The sequence below is a fragment of the Malus sylvestris genome, chromosome 17 (genome assembly GCF_916048215.2).
Source record: "Malus sylvestris chromosome 17, drMalSylv7.2, whole genome shotgun sequence".
Taxonomy (NCBI): domain Eukaryota; kingdom Viridiplantae; phylum Streptophyta; class Magnoliopsida; order Rosales; family Rosaceae; genus Malus; species Malus sylvestris.
This window is the reverse complement of record NC_062276.1, coordinates 15,786,608-15,802,246: the sequence shown is the minus strand read 5'-3', so window position 1 is coordinate 15,802,246 and position 15,639 is coordinate 15,786,608. Positions and strand designations below refer to the sequence as shown.

Below are 15,639 nucleotides of genomic sequence, written 5' to 3'. Positions count from 1 at the left end.
TTCCGAGTTGGGTTTGACCCATTTCTAGGCCTGGTTAGCTGTTTTGAGGAAGAAAAAAGTTGAAGCCTTTCCAGCTTTGTTCAACCTGAAAACCCACTTAAAACCCATCACACAATATACCAAAATGAAGCCTAAGGAACAAGGAAGAGATTCATACCAATGAGCAATCGATAGGTGGCTGAAGTTGGTCGAAAAATGACATGCAAGCTACGGGTTCCTCGTCGAAAACTGGGAAGTTTCCCCGAGTAGTTTTCTTCATAGATGTAGCATCTAACACATGTACAAGGGAGTTAGTCTTCAACTTGAGATGAGGGAAGGACGAAGAAAATGGGTTTAGAACCTTACCAAGTTGAAAAAGTAGGACCTGCCGACAAATGGGTGTGTTAAGCACGTTGGGTGGTCTCTATGCTTCATAGAGAAAAGAAGAGAGAGAGAGAGAGAGAGAGAGAGAGAGAGAGAGAGAGAGAGAGAGCAAGGCCCAACGATGGTGGTGGGTGATGGTGTTCGATGGAGGGAATGGGTGTATGTGTGCGTGTGTGGTGCTCGGGGGAAAGGGGATGCAATGATGGAGAGAGTTGGAGAGAGTGAGTGGTCCAAGAGTTGTCACGGGGAGGGGAAAGAGAGAAGTACAAATGGGCCGGGGGACAAAAAGGAAAGTGGGCCCCACTTGGCACACCATTTAAGACCCAAGTAGTAGCGTTTTCGAAATATCTATCTCAACTCTAATGAAATTACCAAAATGCCCTTCCATTCTAAAATCCGTGAAATTATTTGGGACGGGTTGTTACAATCTACCCCCGTTAAAAAAAATTCATCCCGAAATTTGAAATAACGTACTATACATAAATACTCGAAGATATGAAGGAATATATGTATAAAGAAGAAATCAAGTCAGAGTGGTTGCATCAAAGAGAATATGCCACACCGTCGAGAGCGGGTTGCAATGGCTTCTCTTTGATACCTCTAGGCTCATACATTTTCCCCCCATTAGTATAAAAGGAGAAACATACTTTATAAAGATATAATGTCGAAAATATATAATAACGTAAGGTCAAAAATATGCATGTATAATACGATAACATCAAAATAGATATATACTAACATAGAGGTCGAAAAACTCGTACTAAACGTACCAGTGAAAGTGGAAATGACTCGACCAAACATTTGTAACGTCAAAAATACAATATATAACTAATATAGGGTAAACCAAAATACTTGTATAAAAAATCAAAATTAAAAATGAAAGTGGGTCTCACCCAAGCATCCGTTCGCAACCCTAATGTGACACTCACCTATCAACAAATTCGATATTCTCTCACATATTCAGCGATATACCATTCATACAATACCAGTAATAAAGTGGATGAACACTGTGGTACCATTTAATACTGCAAGAATGCATGGCATACGCTGAAATGTGAGCCAACAATACTCATCGTGAGTCGGACGGCAAAGTAAAGCTAATTCTTCGAAGAGAAAACGATAGTGGGACATGGATAGTTCGGATAGAGGTAAACTGTCCATGGGATTTCTGACTAAAAGCATTAGCTACTATAGTTGCCTGACCATGATAGTACGTAAAGGTGCAATCAACTCACTGATGAGTTCTCAACTAATTCTATGTGAAAACACACTACAACTTCTTTGGTAAAAAATGATGCAACATTTCTCAATGTAGAGAAAACGTCACCAAATTTTATAGCAAGGAAAATCCTTATCAGCTCTAGGTCAAGGATAGGATGGTTCACATCATGCAGATCCAATCATCAAAAGGCACATGCGTAACTCGATCATGTTGCATCAGCTTGCAGCCAAACACTTAATAATACACCATCGCAGAATTCGAAAAGTGTAAGAACTACGATCAGATGAGACAATACCCCATTGTAAAAACCTTGGTTCACCATCAGCATTGCAATAAAATTGACTGGTTTCTTAGCCAAAAGGAAATAGGGCTAAGCTCAAAGAATAGTTAAGAACTGCTAATAGAAATGGACAAAACTAAGGGTATTTCATACTTCACAATACCTTGTAAGGATTTTTCAATTTCCAATAGTCGTAACCCCTTTTGGAAACTGATGAAAATATCATCTGCTACCAAAGAATCTCCCAAGAAAAGTATATAATTTTTAACAAAGCCAACGCTCGAAGAATTTGGTGTATAGCTAACAGTCAAAGATTAGTGAACTTGACCTCGTTGTTGGAGTAAGCAAAAAGATTATCGATAGAACAATCGTCGAGAATTGTTCTAAGGATCCACACGAATTTCCTCAGCGGGAACAAGTCAGAGGACATTGATTCGATCCCACCAAACTAACACTTACTAAACTTCACAACGACTAATGCTTACTTTCCAACGCGAACTTCAGATGTTTCGAGCAATTTCCATATAGATGTGACTTTGCCCGCCATTCCTAAGGAACGCATGTCACAGAGTAACATCACCGTTTCAAATCTCAAACTGGTCTTATCCAATGTATACCATCAAAAATTTTCTGTTTCACAACATTCCTATGTAGATACGACTCTATCCGCCATTTGTAGGGAATGCATGTTGCAGAGTAGCATCACCGTTTCAAACCTCTAGTTGGTCTTAACCAACTCATACTACTAAGATTTTTCCATTTCCCAATACTCTTATGTAGATCCTACTTTGCCCACAATTCCTAAGGAACGCATGTTGCAGAGTAGCATCGCCATCTTGGGTCTTCAGCTGGTCTTAACCAGACTTCCTCTTACTTAGATTTTTAATTCAGGTCATTTCAATGTAAAACCGACTATGCTCGCAATTCTTAGGGGACGCATGTTGCAAAGTATCGGTCCGCTGTTGAAAGTCGTCCAACAATCCATTTCGTCACTGATGAGGCACAATCCCGACACGAATTCTTGTATTTCAAATAAAATGTGACAAATCAAACAGAGAAAGGTTCGCACAACTGTGCTGAATGACACCAAATACGGAAGTCGTGACATCCAAATAATGTTATGACCAACACACTACTGTAGTAACAAAAGATCCTAAGTATACTCTGAACAAACCATGCTCTGATACCAAATTGACATGCCCAACCTTGATATCTTCCAAACACCAGGGTATGCACATGCTGGCCGACACTTGAATGTGACGAAGCTATAAAAGAATGCATGGGAACTAAAAACAAATAACTAACATAAATGAAACTTATAAATTTAATTATAATGAATATGCAATTGTGGAATGTGTTTAGAGCATACAACTAATCCAAGACACTAAAAAGGAATAATATAAAATTGAATGAACAAAGGAATGAGTCCTACATCAAGAGGACTCAAAGATGCTAATGCCGAAGTGCCTTGATGCCGAGATTGTACGCCTCGAATCTAAGTCCTGAGGCCCACAAAACAAAATATAAGTGGACCAAGTTAATATGTAAGTAGTAATGAAACAATTATTTACTAATCTAATAACCCCCAAAGTTTATGAAAACTTAATAACATAGTAAGTAATAGGTTTTCTGAAACCCTAGCATGCCATAAAACCTTTCATAAAACATATATCATATATAATGTGCTTAATAGTGTTATCATAATCGACCAAAGCCACTACATCACCCGACCGAAGCCAAATATATGAATATCTTCCAACCGAAGCCACTACATCACCCGACTAAAGCCAAATATAAGTATCAATCGCCCGTAGGCTCATAATATGGATAACCACTAAGTAAGCACATAAAATCATGAACATAATCTTTCCAATATATATATATATATATATATCATCGGAGCTCAATACAAACATCATATCATAAATGTCTCAATGAACAGTTTTTCGATAGAGCATGATATTTCATAAAGTGTAAATCTAATTTACTCATAAACGTTTCATATAACATAACCATAAAATCATGCTTTCATGTATGCATTTTTAGAGAGGCTCCACTCACAAATACTTGGTCGTCGAAGAGCCGTGCAAATAAGAAAGGACAAAAATACCATAAACAAAAGCACCTAAGCACATAAAGGTACCAATTAATAACACTATACTACAACGATTGAATTTGGGAAAATGAATGTCGGAAACGTATTCAGGACGTCGAAAAACCTAAGGAGGAAAAAGTCGCAGGCGCTGCCATAGTACCTCCAGTGAAGGCGTGTGTGCTTCACGCGCCACCCACGCGTTGGCCAGGGTTTTGGGATAGGCAGGTTACTGGGCTAAAGGGTTTCGGGTTTGGGCTAATGGATCTGGTTTTCAAGATTATTGGGGTTAGGCTTGCCAATTGGGCAGGGTTCCATGGCCCAACGAGTTGGGCCGATCTAGGGTTTCCGAGTCGGGTTTGACCTGTTTCCAGGACGAGTTGGCCGTTTCGAGGAAGAAGAAAGCCATAGCCTTTCCAGCTTCGTTCAACCCCAAAACCCACCTAAAACCTATCATGTAATATACCAAAATGAAGCCCAAGGAACAAGGTGCAAGCTACGGGTTCCTCGCCGGAAACTAGGGAAGTTTCCCCGAGTAGGTTTTTTCATATTTAGTGTCCAGCACATGTACAAGGGAGTTAGTCTTCAACTCGAGACGAATGAAGGATGAAGAAAATAGGTTTAAAACCTTACCAAGTCGGAAAAGTAGCATATGTCGGCGAATGGGTGTGCTAAGCATGTTGGGTGGTCTCTGTGCTTCACAGAGAATGAGGGAGGGAGAGAGAGAGAGAGAGATAGAGAGAGCAACGCCCAACGATGGTGGTGGGTGATGGTGTTCGACAGAGGGAATGGGTGTATGTGTGTGTGTGTGTGTGGTGTTCAAGGGAAATGGGATGTAAGGAGGGAAAAAGATGGAAATAGTGAGTGGTCCGAGAGTTGTCACGAGGAGGGGAAAGAGAGAAGTACAAGTGGGCAGGGGGACAAAAAAGAAAGTGGGCCCCACTTGGCACACCATTTAACACCCAAATTGTAGCTTTTTCAAAATATATATCCCAACTCCAATGAAATTATCATAACGCCTTTCCGTTCTAAAATCCATGAGATTATTCGGGATGCGTTGTTACAATCTACCCCCGTTAAAATAAAATTCATCTCGAAATTTGAAATAACTTACTATACATAAATACTCGAAGATATGAAGGAATATATGTATAAAGAATAAATTAAGTCAGAGTGGTTGCATCAAAGAGAATATGTCACACAGTCAAAAGCGGGTTGCAATGGTTTCTCTTTGATGCCTCCAGGCGCATTCCTTCTTCCCCCATCAGTATAAAAGTAGAAACATACTTTATAAAGATATAATGTCGAAAATATATAATAACATGTATAAAACGATAACGTCAAAATATATATGTACTAACATAAAGGTTGAAAAACTCATACTGAACTTACCAATGAAAGTGGAAATGACTTGACCAAATATTTGTAACGTCAAAAATACAATATATATAACTAATATAGGGTAAATCAAAATACTTGTACTGAAAATCAAAATCGAAAATGAAAGTAGGTCTCGCCCAAGCATTTGTAACGTCACATACCCCAACAATAACTAAACAATAACAACTATTGTAGACAGGTCTACCAATCCACTTGCTTAACGAACCCAACGAATAAGCCATCGATATCACAGTCGGCCACCCGCGATATCGACAACACATAGTTGTCTCAATAAGCAAGTAGTAATTTCCTAAGGGTGCAAACATACCAATTTTTCCAAACCCAAGTTGACAACAACATAAGCACACAGTTTCCCATAACGAAAAGAAATCAAACATCCGAAAACCAATTCATAGAACTCCACTGTCCAACCAGTGCTGCCAATAGAATCTATCAAACCAAGTTTCAAATAGTGCCATACTCAAACTAAAAATAAAAATTATCGTTATAACTACTCCAAAAGAGGTCGGTACAAATTCTAATCATTCAAAAACCACAAATCAAAATAACACAACACGGCTTCCAAGGTCAAGATAGTTCGTTCAGACTATCCAACTATCTACGAATAAAAATGCGATACAAGACAAACAACTTAGTACTCAAGGCCTTCAAGAAAATTTCACAAGACTTAGAAGTGAAACGCACATCACTATGAGGTACAAAAGTGACGATACACCAAAAACCAGAACAATGTGATTCACAACGCCTAAACGAGCTGATTCATTGAAAATTTCTCTCGAATTTAGCGAATAGCTATGCCAAGAAGGCTAAGAGAACACTCAAGAATTTAAGGTTCAAAACAAGTCCAATAAATCTAAAGTACAAGATAACTGGAGTGAATACATGTTAAACCCCACCCCCGAATTTATATGTAATTTTATAAATTCCCAAAGTTTTATTGAAATCAAATATTTTTATTCTTTATTTTCTCCTCCATTCCCTAGATGCCACTTGGCAGCACCCTAACTCCCCATTTTTTTCTTCCCTTTTCCCCCACCCCGTGACCTGCCTTCCCATTTTCTGAAACTTTCTCTCTCTAACTCTTAACTCTATCTCTTTGTTCTTTTTCTAGTACTGAGAGACACCACCTTTGCCATTCTCCGTCACTCAACCCCACCCCAAACCCTTATTTCCTGCATCACCATGGCCTAGGGAGTCTATTTATACCTTTGTATGTGTGATCAGCGATGAGGAAAGGTTTGAACTTGTGAGCTCCGAGAGCCCCGAGCTTCCTAAGGTGGAGCTCAGATTTCGGTGGTCTTCTCCGAGCAAACTCTGGCAAGTTTGTGACTGGAAGTGCACGGACTCCTCTGAAAAACATCCCTGGTGACTAATCTCCTTCTTGCATGTGGTTTTTGGCTAGAAATTAATAAGAACTAACATGCATGTTCCTTATTTATTGTTTCCAGAATCCGACAAGAGAATGAGGATGAACTCCAACGAGTTCGAGGTCCATCTCTTCCCAAAACCTACTGCAGTGCATCTGGGTTAGTTCTTATGTATATTTATGAGGTTTTGGTGATGGAAATTCAAGTGGAAACCTTTGTTTTTGATGAATGCAAGTCCCCCATACTGCTCTGCAGTTTCTGAGCAAAAGTCATCGAATCCGAGGTGGATTCGACTTCTCCTCCCCTCAATATGTTTTTGGTGAGTGTGTGTGAGTGTGTGTGGTGCACGTGTGTATGTGTGTGTTGTGCCGTGTGTGTGTGTTGTGTCGTGCATGTGTGTGTGCTGGCGTGTGTATGTGTGTGTTGTGTGGGTTTGGGCTCAAGCCCAAACCACCCTTTTTGTTCTTAAACTATTCAAACCCAAAACCCAATAGGTCCTAACCCTATTTAACCTAAACATAAACCCTAATTCGTATCCAAACCCAAGACCCATTTCCATTTCTTGAAATTCTATAGTTGGATAGTTTGATAAATTGTACATTTTTGTGCTTAGGTGAAGTTGCTAATGGGGATTTTCTTAATCCTTTTCCACACAACTCTGCTGCTACTGAGTATCTGTGAGTGGACCCCTTCTAAAATTTGCATAAATGAAATGCATGCCTTACGAGTTTATGAACTAATTTTATGTTAAACATGTTTATGGAATATGCTGTTTATCGTCTCGTTTTTTGTGAGGAATTAATTGTTGGCCTATATTGAGCTATATTTTAATATATCGTATTTTCTATAAAAAAAAACATGAACTGGTAGACTATCTGATGGATGACGATAGGATGCTAAAACATGTTTTAGAAACCCCTCTTTATAGTATAGACGATGGATGGCTTTATACTATGAAGTGGTTATTTATGAGAGACGTAACTATTTGTGCATACTAGTGGACACTATACCGCCTGGGGCGAGGATCTGGTGTTGGCAAATAGGCTAGGAGAAATACTCTCTAGCTACGGGCTGAGGGACACGGAGCAGGCATTGGGCCGGGAGTTGGTAATCTCTGGCTACAGGCACAGAGACCACAGTGCTGGCATAGGGCCAGGAGGTATATTTATTCAGTGATCTTACTAGCAGTACATCATGCTACCAGACGATTTGTGAGACGTTTGATGTTTTGATTTCCGTGATATGTCTTTTGAGATGTTTTTGGCACGCTAGGGTTTTCAGTAAAATTATCACTTATTATGCTTGTGGTTTTCTTTATATAAACTGTGGAGGTTAGTATCTTGATAACTGTTTTATTATTATTGTATATATGAACTTGGTCCACTCACCTTTGTTTTGCGCCCCCATTCAGGTCTTAGAAACGAAGATTAAGACACAACGTATGAGGCATACAATCCCGGCATCTAAACATTTCCGCATCGGCATCTTCGAGTCATCTCGGTGTAGGACCCACTCCTTTGTTCAACCAATTTTTATATTAATTTTTTTAGTGTTCTAGATTAGATGTATGCTCTAAACATGTTCCTTAAATGCATATTCTTTATTCTTTTACATTTATAAACATTATCAATTCCTTGGTCTTAGCATTTGCATTCAATAAGTGACTTTCGTCACCTTCGGGTATCAGCCAGCACGTGCCTATCCTGGTATTCAGGGAATATAGGGATCGAGGCGTGTCAATACGTAACTTTGATGTAAGAACACGTGCGAGTAACTAACTTGATTTTGTGGTGGCAAGTCGAGATGGTTGAGCAAGAACTCGACTCAAGTGGTAGTCAAAAGTAATCTGATAGGCGGGAACTCAGACTTTTTCCCCATTCCAACTTTGACAACAACTTGTTACAACAATAAACTAAGGGTGTGTTTACTAATTCGTAATTAGATTAAAGGGAATTGAATTGATGAGGAATTGAATTGAGGAGGAATTGAAATGAGGTGGAATCAGAATCAGATTCTTGTTGAAGTTGTTTACTAAAACTGTATGGGATCAGAGTGCTAATGATGTATTTTCTATATTGCTGTTTACCAATTCACATGAATCGGAATCAAAAGTAGTTTGATTACTAAAATACCCTTGTACAAAATAGATATAAATTTTAGGGAGACTTTGAATGCGGTCCTTAGCTATGAATATTCTTTGATTGAAACCTTGTTGGTTTTTAATTTTTGATCAAGATCCCTGAAATTAATGTGATAATTTATTTCTATGTACGTTACTATATTTTTTAAATTAAAAATTAGAAATTTTAGTTGATTATATAAATGAGATTTTAAATAAAAAACCATAATTTGTGGGATTAAAAATATTAAAATATAAATATACTATTGTGTGTGTGTGTGTGTGTGTATATATATATAAACATGGGTACATTCATCAAAATTAACCAAAAATATTATTGTATCAAAACTTGGTGTACATTCTTCAAAATGACCACAAAAAAAAAAAAAAGATATTAGGCTTAACAACATTAGTAAATTTCTTGGATTAAACTTGACATGGATACATTTTAAAATCAAAGAAAAAAGAATGTACCCATATTAGTTTAAAAAAGGATTAGAAAAAAAAATTGAATAGATTTTATATAAAAAAAGGGTACATTTTACATATAACAAATTGGTATATTTAAGAATGAGAATATTTTAACATTAAAAAGTTATACATGAATGGGTACATATAATTAGCATGGGTACATTTAGCAAAATAAAAAGTAAAAAATAATATATATATATATATATATATGGGTACAAATACAAATAAACTTTAAAAATATGGGAAAAAAAAGAATTTAATATATGGGTACAAATTAAAATTGAAAAAAAAAATTGGTACAAATTAAAAAAAATTACAAATTAAAAATGGGTACAAACTAAAACTAAAAATATATGATAAAAAATTTAGTTATAAATATAAATATACTAATTGTAACATTTTTAACATTAAATGAATATATTTAGAAATAAAAATTATATTTTATTATTGAAATAATTAATGATATTATTTCTCCACGGACCTTGATCAAAAATTGAAAAGGAATAATATTTTAATCAATGGAGTAGCAAAATGAAGGATGAGAACCTAATTTTTCCTAAATTTTATTTAACTAATTAATAATACCAAAAAAAGCCTTTAATTACCATATAAGAAGTCTTTAATAACACAATTATTTTGTATATATGACACTAATACAATTATTTATCTTAAAAAGTCTTTATTTACCATATAAAAATCCCCCACCGTATACAAATTCTACGAACGCCTGCCCCCCCCCCCCTCTCCTCGCCCCTTAAAAATCCTCATCTCCTTCCCTTCTGACTCTTCTTCTTCTCTTCTGATTATTCTTTCTTCTTCTTGTGATTCTTCTTCTTCCAAATAACTAATTAATTCCAAATATTTATTTATTTATTATATTGGTCCTCTGTCTCAGTCTTTCTCTTATGTCTGCTTCTTCACTGGGTTTTGGTTTGAAACCTGAAGGCTGGATCCATCAGGATTTTCAAAGGGAATGAACTCATAAGGAAGAGCATATGGGATTTGAAACTTGAAACCTGGTTCCAAAGGGATTTTCAAGGGCTGGTTCCATCAGGATTTGAAAATTGAAACCTGAAGGCTAGTTCAATCCCGATGACTTTCATTGTGCAGTTTTAAATCAACTCACTGCCTGGAAAGAAATTGCAGGTTGCACTAAACTGCCGGTTCGATAACCAATTGCCAGCAAAGTGGGTGCTGTGCTACCGGAGACGACAGAAGGAGATAAGGGTATGTTGGGTAGAAAAAACTGATTCCGGGTTGAGCTTTTCTTCCGGAATCCAAATACCACCTATTGGTTGGTAATTTGATTCCAGGCAAATCATGAATCTGATTCCTTATTTTTTGTGAGCCCCACACACAATTTTAGTAAACACATGAATCAATTGGAATGAATGCAATTCCCATTCCTGTCATTCCATTCCCCACCCGTAAACAAAGGGATATTCAATCCTTATTCCAATGGATTTGTGCATGTCGGTTTATTTTCTTTTACTGGGCCACAAAAGGAAAACCCAAGCCCATCGCATACCCGAAATGCAAACCCCTAATTTATACGGAGATCCGATCTACTAATGGAATCGGGGAAATCTCCCGAATAAGATTCAAAGTCAGTAAATTGAGTACCCAAAAACCCTAAATTCCTGAATTAAAATCTCAATCCCAGCTCAAATCCTGGTACTAAATTCTCGATACCAAAACCCTAGTCATGGCGTCCGACGACGAGATAGAGAAGACGCAGGAAGAGAGGAAGAGGATGGAGAAGCAATTGGCCTCCCTCACCTCCGTCACCTTCGACACAGACCTCTACGGCGGCACCGACAAGGGCGCATACGTCTCGTCCATCCCTGTGAACGACGACGATGACAACGCGGAGGCCATGGACAATGAAATTGCTCGGAGGATGGCGGCGTCGTACACGGCCCCCAAGTCGGTGCTGAACGAGAGGCCGAGAGGCGGCGACGCCGATGAGGATTTGGGGTTCAAGAAGCCGCAGAGGATTATCGATAGGGAGGATGATTATCGACAGCGGAGGTTGAACCGTATCATATCGCCTGAGCGGCACGACCCGTTTGCGTCCGGGGAGAAGACTCCGGACCCGTCGGTGAGGACTTATGCCGATGTGATGAGGGAGGAAGCCCTGAAGAGGGAGAAGGATGAGACTCTGAAGCTTATTGCTAAGAAGATGAAGGAGAAAGAGGAGGCGCCGCCGGAAAAGGAGGATAAGCCTGCTACTGCTGAGGCGGTGCCTCAAAAGAGGAGGAATCGGTGGGACCAGTCTCAGGATGGTGATGGTGGGGGCAAGAAGGCAAAAACGTCGGATTGGGACTTGCCGGATACGACGCCAGGAAAGTGGGACGCAACTCCGACGCCAGGGAGGGTTTCGGATTCGACTCCATCACTGGGGAGGAGGAACCGCTGGGATGAGACACCCACTCCGGGGCGGGTGGCAGATTCGGATGCTACTCCAGCTGGTGCTGTCACTCCCGGTGCCACCCCTGCTGGGATGGCTTGGGATGCGACTCCGAAGCTTCCTGGGATGGCCACACCGACACCGAAACGGCAGAGGTCAAGGTGGGATGAGACCCCTGCCTCAATGGGCAGTGCGACCCCAATGGCTGGGGCAACCCCTGCTGCTGCCTATACACCTGGTGTGACCCCTGTAGGTGGAGTTGAACTTGCCACCCCAACCCCCGGGGCTATTAATGTGAGGGGAGCCATTACGCCAGAGCAGTATAATCTATTGAGGTGGGAGAAGGATATTGAAGAGAGGAATAGACCATTGACTGATGAAGAGCTGGATGCTATGTTTCCTCAAGAAGGGTATAAAGTTTTGGACCCACCGTCTTCTTATGTGCCGATTAGGACTCCGGCGAGGAAGCTTCTGGCTACCCCGACTCCAATGGGGACTCCTATGTATTCTATTCCGGAAGAGAATCGTGGGCAGCAGTTTGATGTGCCTAAGGAGTTGCCTGGTGGGTTACCGTTTATGAAGCCCGAGGACTATCAGTACTTTGGGGCGTTGCTGAATGAAGATGAGGAGGAGGAATTGTCACCTGATGAGCAGAAAGAGCGGAAGATTATGAAGCTTTTGCTTAAAGTTAAGAATGGAACACCACAGCAGAGAAAGACAGCGTTGAGGCAGCTTACGGATAAGGCTCGTGAGTTTGGTGCTGGCCCCTTGTTTAACCGCATTTTGCCTCTGCTTATGCAACCCACTTTGGAAGACCAAGAGAGGCATCTTTTGGTTAAGGTAATTGATCGAGTGCTTTATAAATTGGATGAGTTGGTACGTCCTTATGTGCATAAAATTCTTGTTGTTATTGAACCTTTGTTGATTGATGAAGACTATTATGCGCGTGTTGAAGGGAGAGAAATTATCTCCAATCTTAGTAAAGCAGCTGGTTTGGCTACTATGATTGCAGCCATGCGTCCGGATATTGATAACATTGATGAATATGTTAGGAACACTACTGCCAGAGCTTTTAGTGTTGTTGCTTCTGCACTTGGTATACCTGCACTGTTGCCATTTTTGAAAGCCGTGTGTCAGAGCAAGAAGTCTTGGCAAGCACGGCACACTGGTATCAAGATTGTTCAGCAGATTGCCATTTTGATCGGGTGTGCTGTACTTCCCCACTTGAGGTCTCTTGTGGAAATTATTGAGAATGGTCTGAGTGATGAAAATCAGAAGGTTCGTACAATTACTGCTTTATCTCTTGCTGCTCTCGCTGAGGCTGCTGCCCCATATGGTATTGAGAGCTTTGACTCTGTGTTGAAGCCATTGTGGAAGGGTATTAGGTCTCACCGTGGAAAGGTTTTGGCTGCCTTCTTGAAGGCAATTGGTTTTATTATTCCCCTTATGGATGCAATGTATGCCAGTTACTATACAAAGGAAGTGATGGTTGTTTTGATTAGAGAGTTCCAGTCTCCCGATGAAGAGATGAAGAAAATTGTGCTCAAAGTTGTCAAACAGTGTGTGAGTACAGAAGGTGTAGAGCCTGAGTATATAAGAAGTGATATTCTTCCTGAGTTCTTCAAAAACTTCTGGGTTAGAAGGATGGCTTTGGATAGGAGAAACTACAGGCAATTGGTGGAAACAACTGTGGAGATAGCAAACAAAGTGGGTGTTGCTGATATAGTTGGGAGAATTGTTGAGGATCTCAAAGATGAGAGTGAACCTTATAGGAGAATGGTTATGGAGACAATCGAGAAGGTGGTTGTGAACTTGGGTGCATCTGACATTGATGCTCGGTTGGAGGAGCTTCTCATTGATGGTATCCTTTATGCTTTCCAAGAGCAGACGAGTGATGATGCAAATGTGATGCTTAATGGATTCGGTGCGGTTGTGAATTCTCTTGGTCTAAGGGTAAAACCTTACCTTCCTCAGATTTGTGGTACCATTAAGTGGCGTTTGAATAACAAGAGTGCAAAGGTCAGACAGCAAGCTGCAGATCTTATTTCTAGAATTGCTGTTGTTATGAAGCAGTGCCAAGAGGAGCAACTGATGGGTCATCTTGGTGTTGTCTTGTATGAGTATTTGGGAGAAGAGTATCCAGAAGTTTTGGGATCAATTCTGGGAGCGCTGAAGGCAATTGTGAATGTTATTGGTATGACAAAGATGACCCCTCCTATAAAGGATTTGCTTCCCAGGTTGACACCAATTTTGAAGAATAGGCATGAGAAAGTCCAGGAGAACTGTATTGACCTTGTCGGTCGTATTGCTGATCGCGGTGCTGAGTTTGTTCCCGCAAGGGAGTGGATGAGGATCTGTTTTGAGCTTCTTGAGATGCTCAAGGCTCATAAGAAGGGTATCCGGCGAGCTACAGTGAATACTTTTGGGTACATTGCCAAAGCCATTGGTCCACAAGATGTCCTCGCAACTCTATTGAACAATCTCAAAGTGCAGGAGCGTCAGAACCGTGTTTGCACCACTGTGGCAATCGCAATAGTAGCTGAAACCTGTTCGCCTTTCACAGTTCTTCCGGCCCTGATGAATGAGTATCGTGTTCCAGAGCTTAATGTGCAGAATGGTGTTTTGAAATCCCTTTCGTTCTTGTTTGAGTACATCGGTGAAATGGGAAAGGACTATATCTATGCAGTGACCCCGCTGCTAGAGGATGCCCTCATGGATAGAGATCTGGTTCACAGGCAAACTGCTGCTTCTGCTGTCAAGCACATGGCTCTGGGAGTAGCGGGATTGGGATGCGAGGATGCTTTGGTCCACTTGCTGAACTACGTCTGGCCAAACATATTTGAGACATCCCCGCACGTTATCAACGCGGTCATGGAAGCGATTGAAGGGATGAGAGTGGCGTTAGGTGCTGCGGTTGTGCTCAACTACTGTCTCCAGGGGCTGTTCCATCCTGCTAGGAAGGTTAGAGAGGTGTACTGGAAGATTTACAACTCACTGTATATCGGAGCTCAAGATGCTCTTGTTGCATCGTACCCGATGCTCGAGGATGAGGAACATAACGTATATACCCGGCCCGAGCTAATGATGTTTGTATGAGCGGCTGCTGCTGTGGCCGACCGGATTTAGGAATGGAGCTGCTGATTATGGTTTACCATGCTTTGCCGATTTACTTCTTAGTTGTTGTATTCTCTTCTAAATCAGTAAAATTGTGGTATTGTTGCTGAAACTCGTTTTAAAAACTCGTTCGATCGCAGGATTTTGCGTTCTTTTCGATTTTCTGCGATTCTAGTGCGGTGAGAATACTTCAAATTGTAGTTGTACTAATAAAAACCAACCGCCCCATATCGGAAAAATAATTATTCATAAATATATGTTAAAAATAAAGTGTCGTGTCATTTAGTTGGATAAAAGTATTCGCTCATGTACATGAGCTTTCGGGTTTGAATGTCGCTTTCTGTAGTTTAGATAAATACTTCCGAGTTTGAATCCTTCTTTCTGTAGTTTAGATAAATATAATGTAGATTGCCGTGTTTCTTCTCTTCTCTGTTTTTTTTTTTGGGGCCCTCACAATAAAATGTAAAAAATGCTTCTGTGGGGCGCATGTGATGTCGTTTCCTTTTTTTGACAGCATTTTGCCTATTCTACGAAAACTATCTTTGTCCTACAAGAATAACTTATATAACACGTGTACTTTTTTTATCAATGGTGTCTTGTGCACACTGCACATTTGGTACATTGTAAATTGATTTGAATTTAAACCTGACTCATGAGTTTTGAAATTGATTTGTGGTTACAAGCAAGGAACCTGGCGTTTCAAATTTAAACCTATTTTTTTTTTAAATTGATTTGGTAATTGGTGTTTTCATATATTAAATTCTATTCTAACAAAGTAGTTTTTTTTCTTGGTTATGGAA

The 15,639-nt window shown here is 39.9% G+C and overlaps 1 protein-coding gene across 1 annotated transcript; it reads left to right on the top strand.

The window, feature by feature from the left end:
- The first annotated feature begins 10,110 nt into the window (after positions 1-10,110).
- Positions 10,111-15,109, top strand: LOC126612210 (uncharacterized). Its single transcript, XM_050280564.1, has one exon. The coding sequence runs from the start codon at positions 11,021-11,023 to the stop codon at positions 14,819-14,821; it is 3,801 nt and encodes a 1,266-aa protein (XP_050136521.1). The 5' UTR covers positions 10,111-11,020; the 3' UTR covers positions 14,822-15,109.
- Positions 15,110-15,639: the final 530 nt, after the last annotated feature.

Excerpts from the sequence above, each read along its gene's own strand:
- LOC126612210 (XM_050280564.1), top strand. The coding sequence starts at position 11,021 with ATGGCGTCCGACGACGAGATAGAGAAGACGCAGGAAGAGAGGAAGAGG.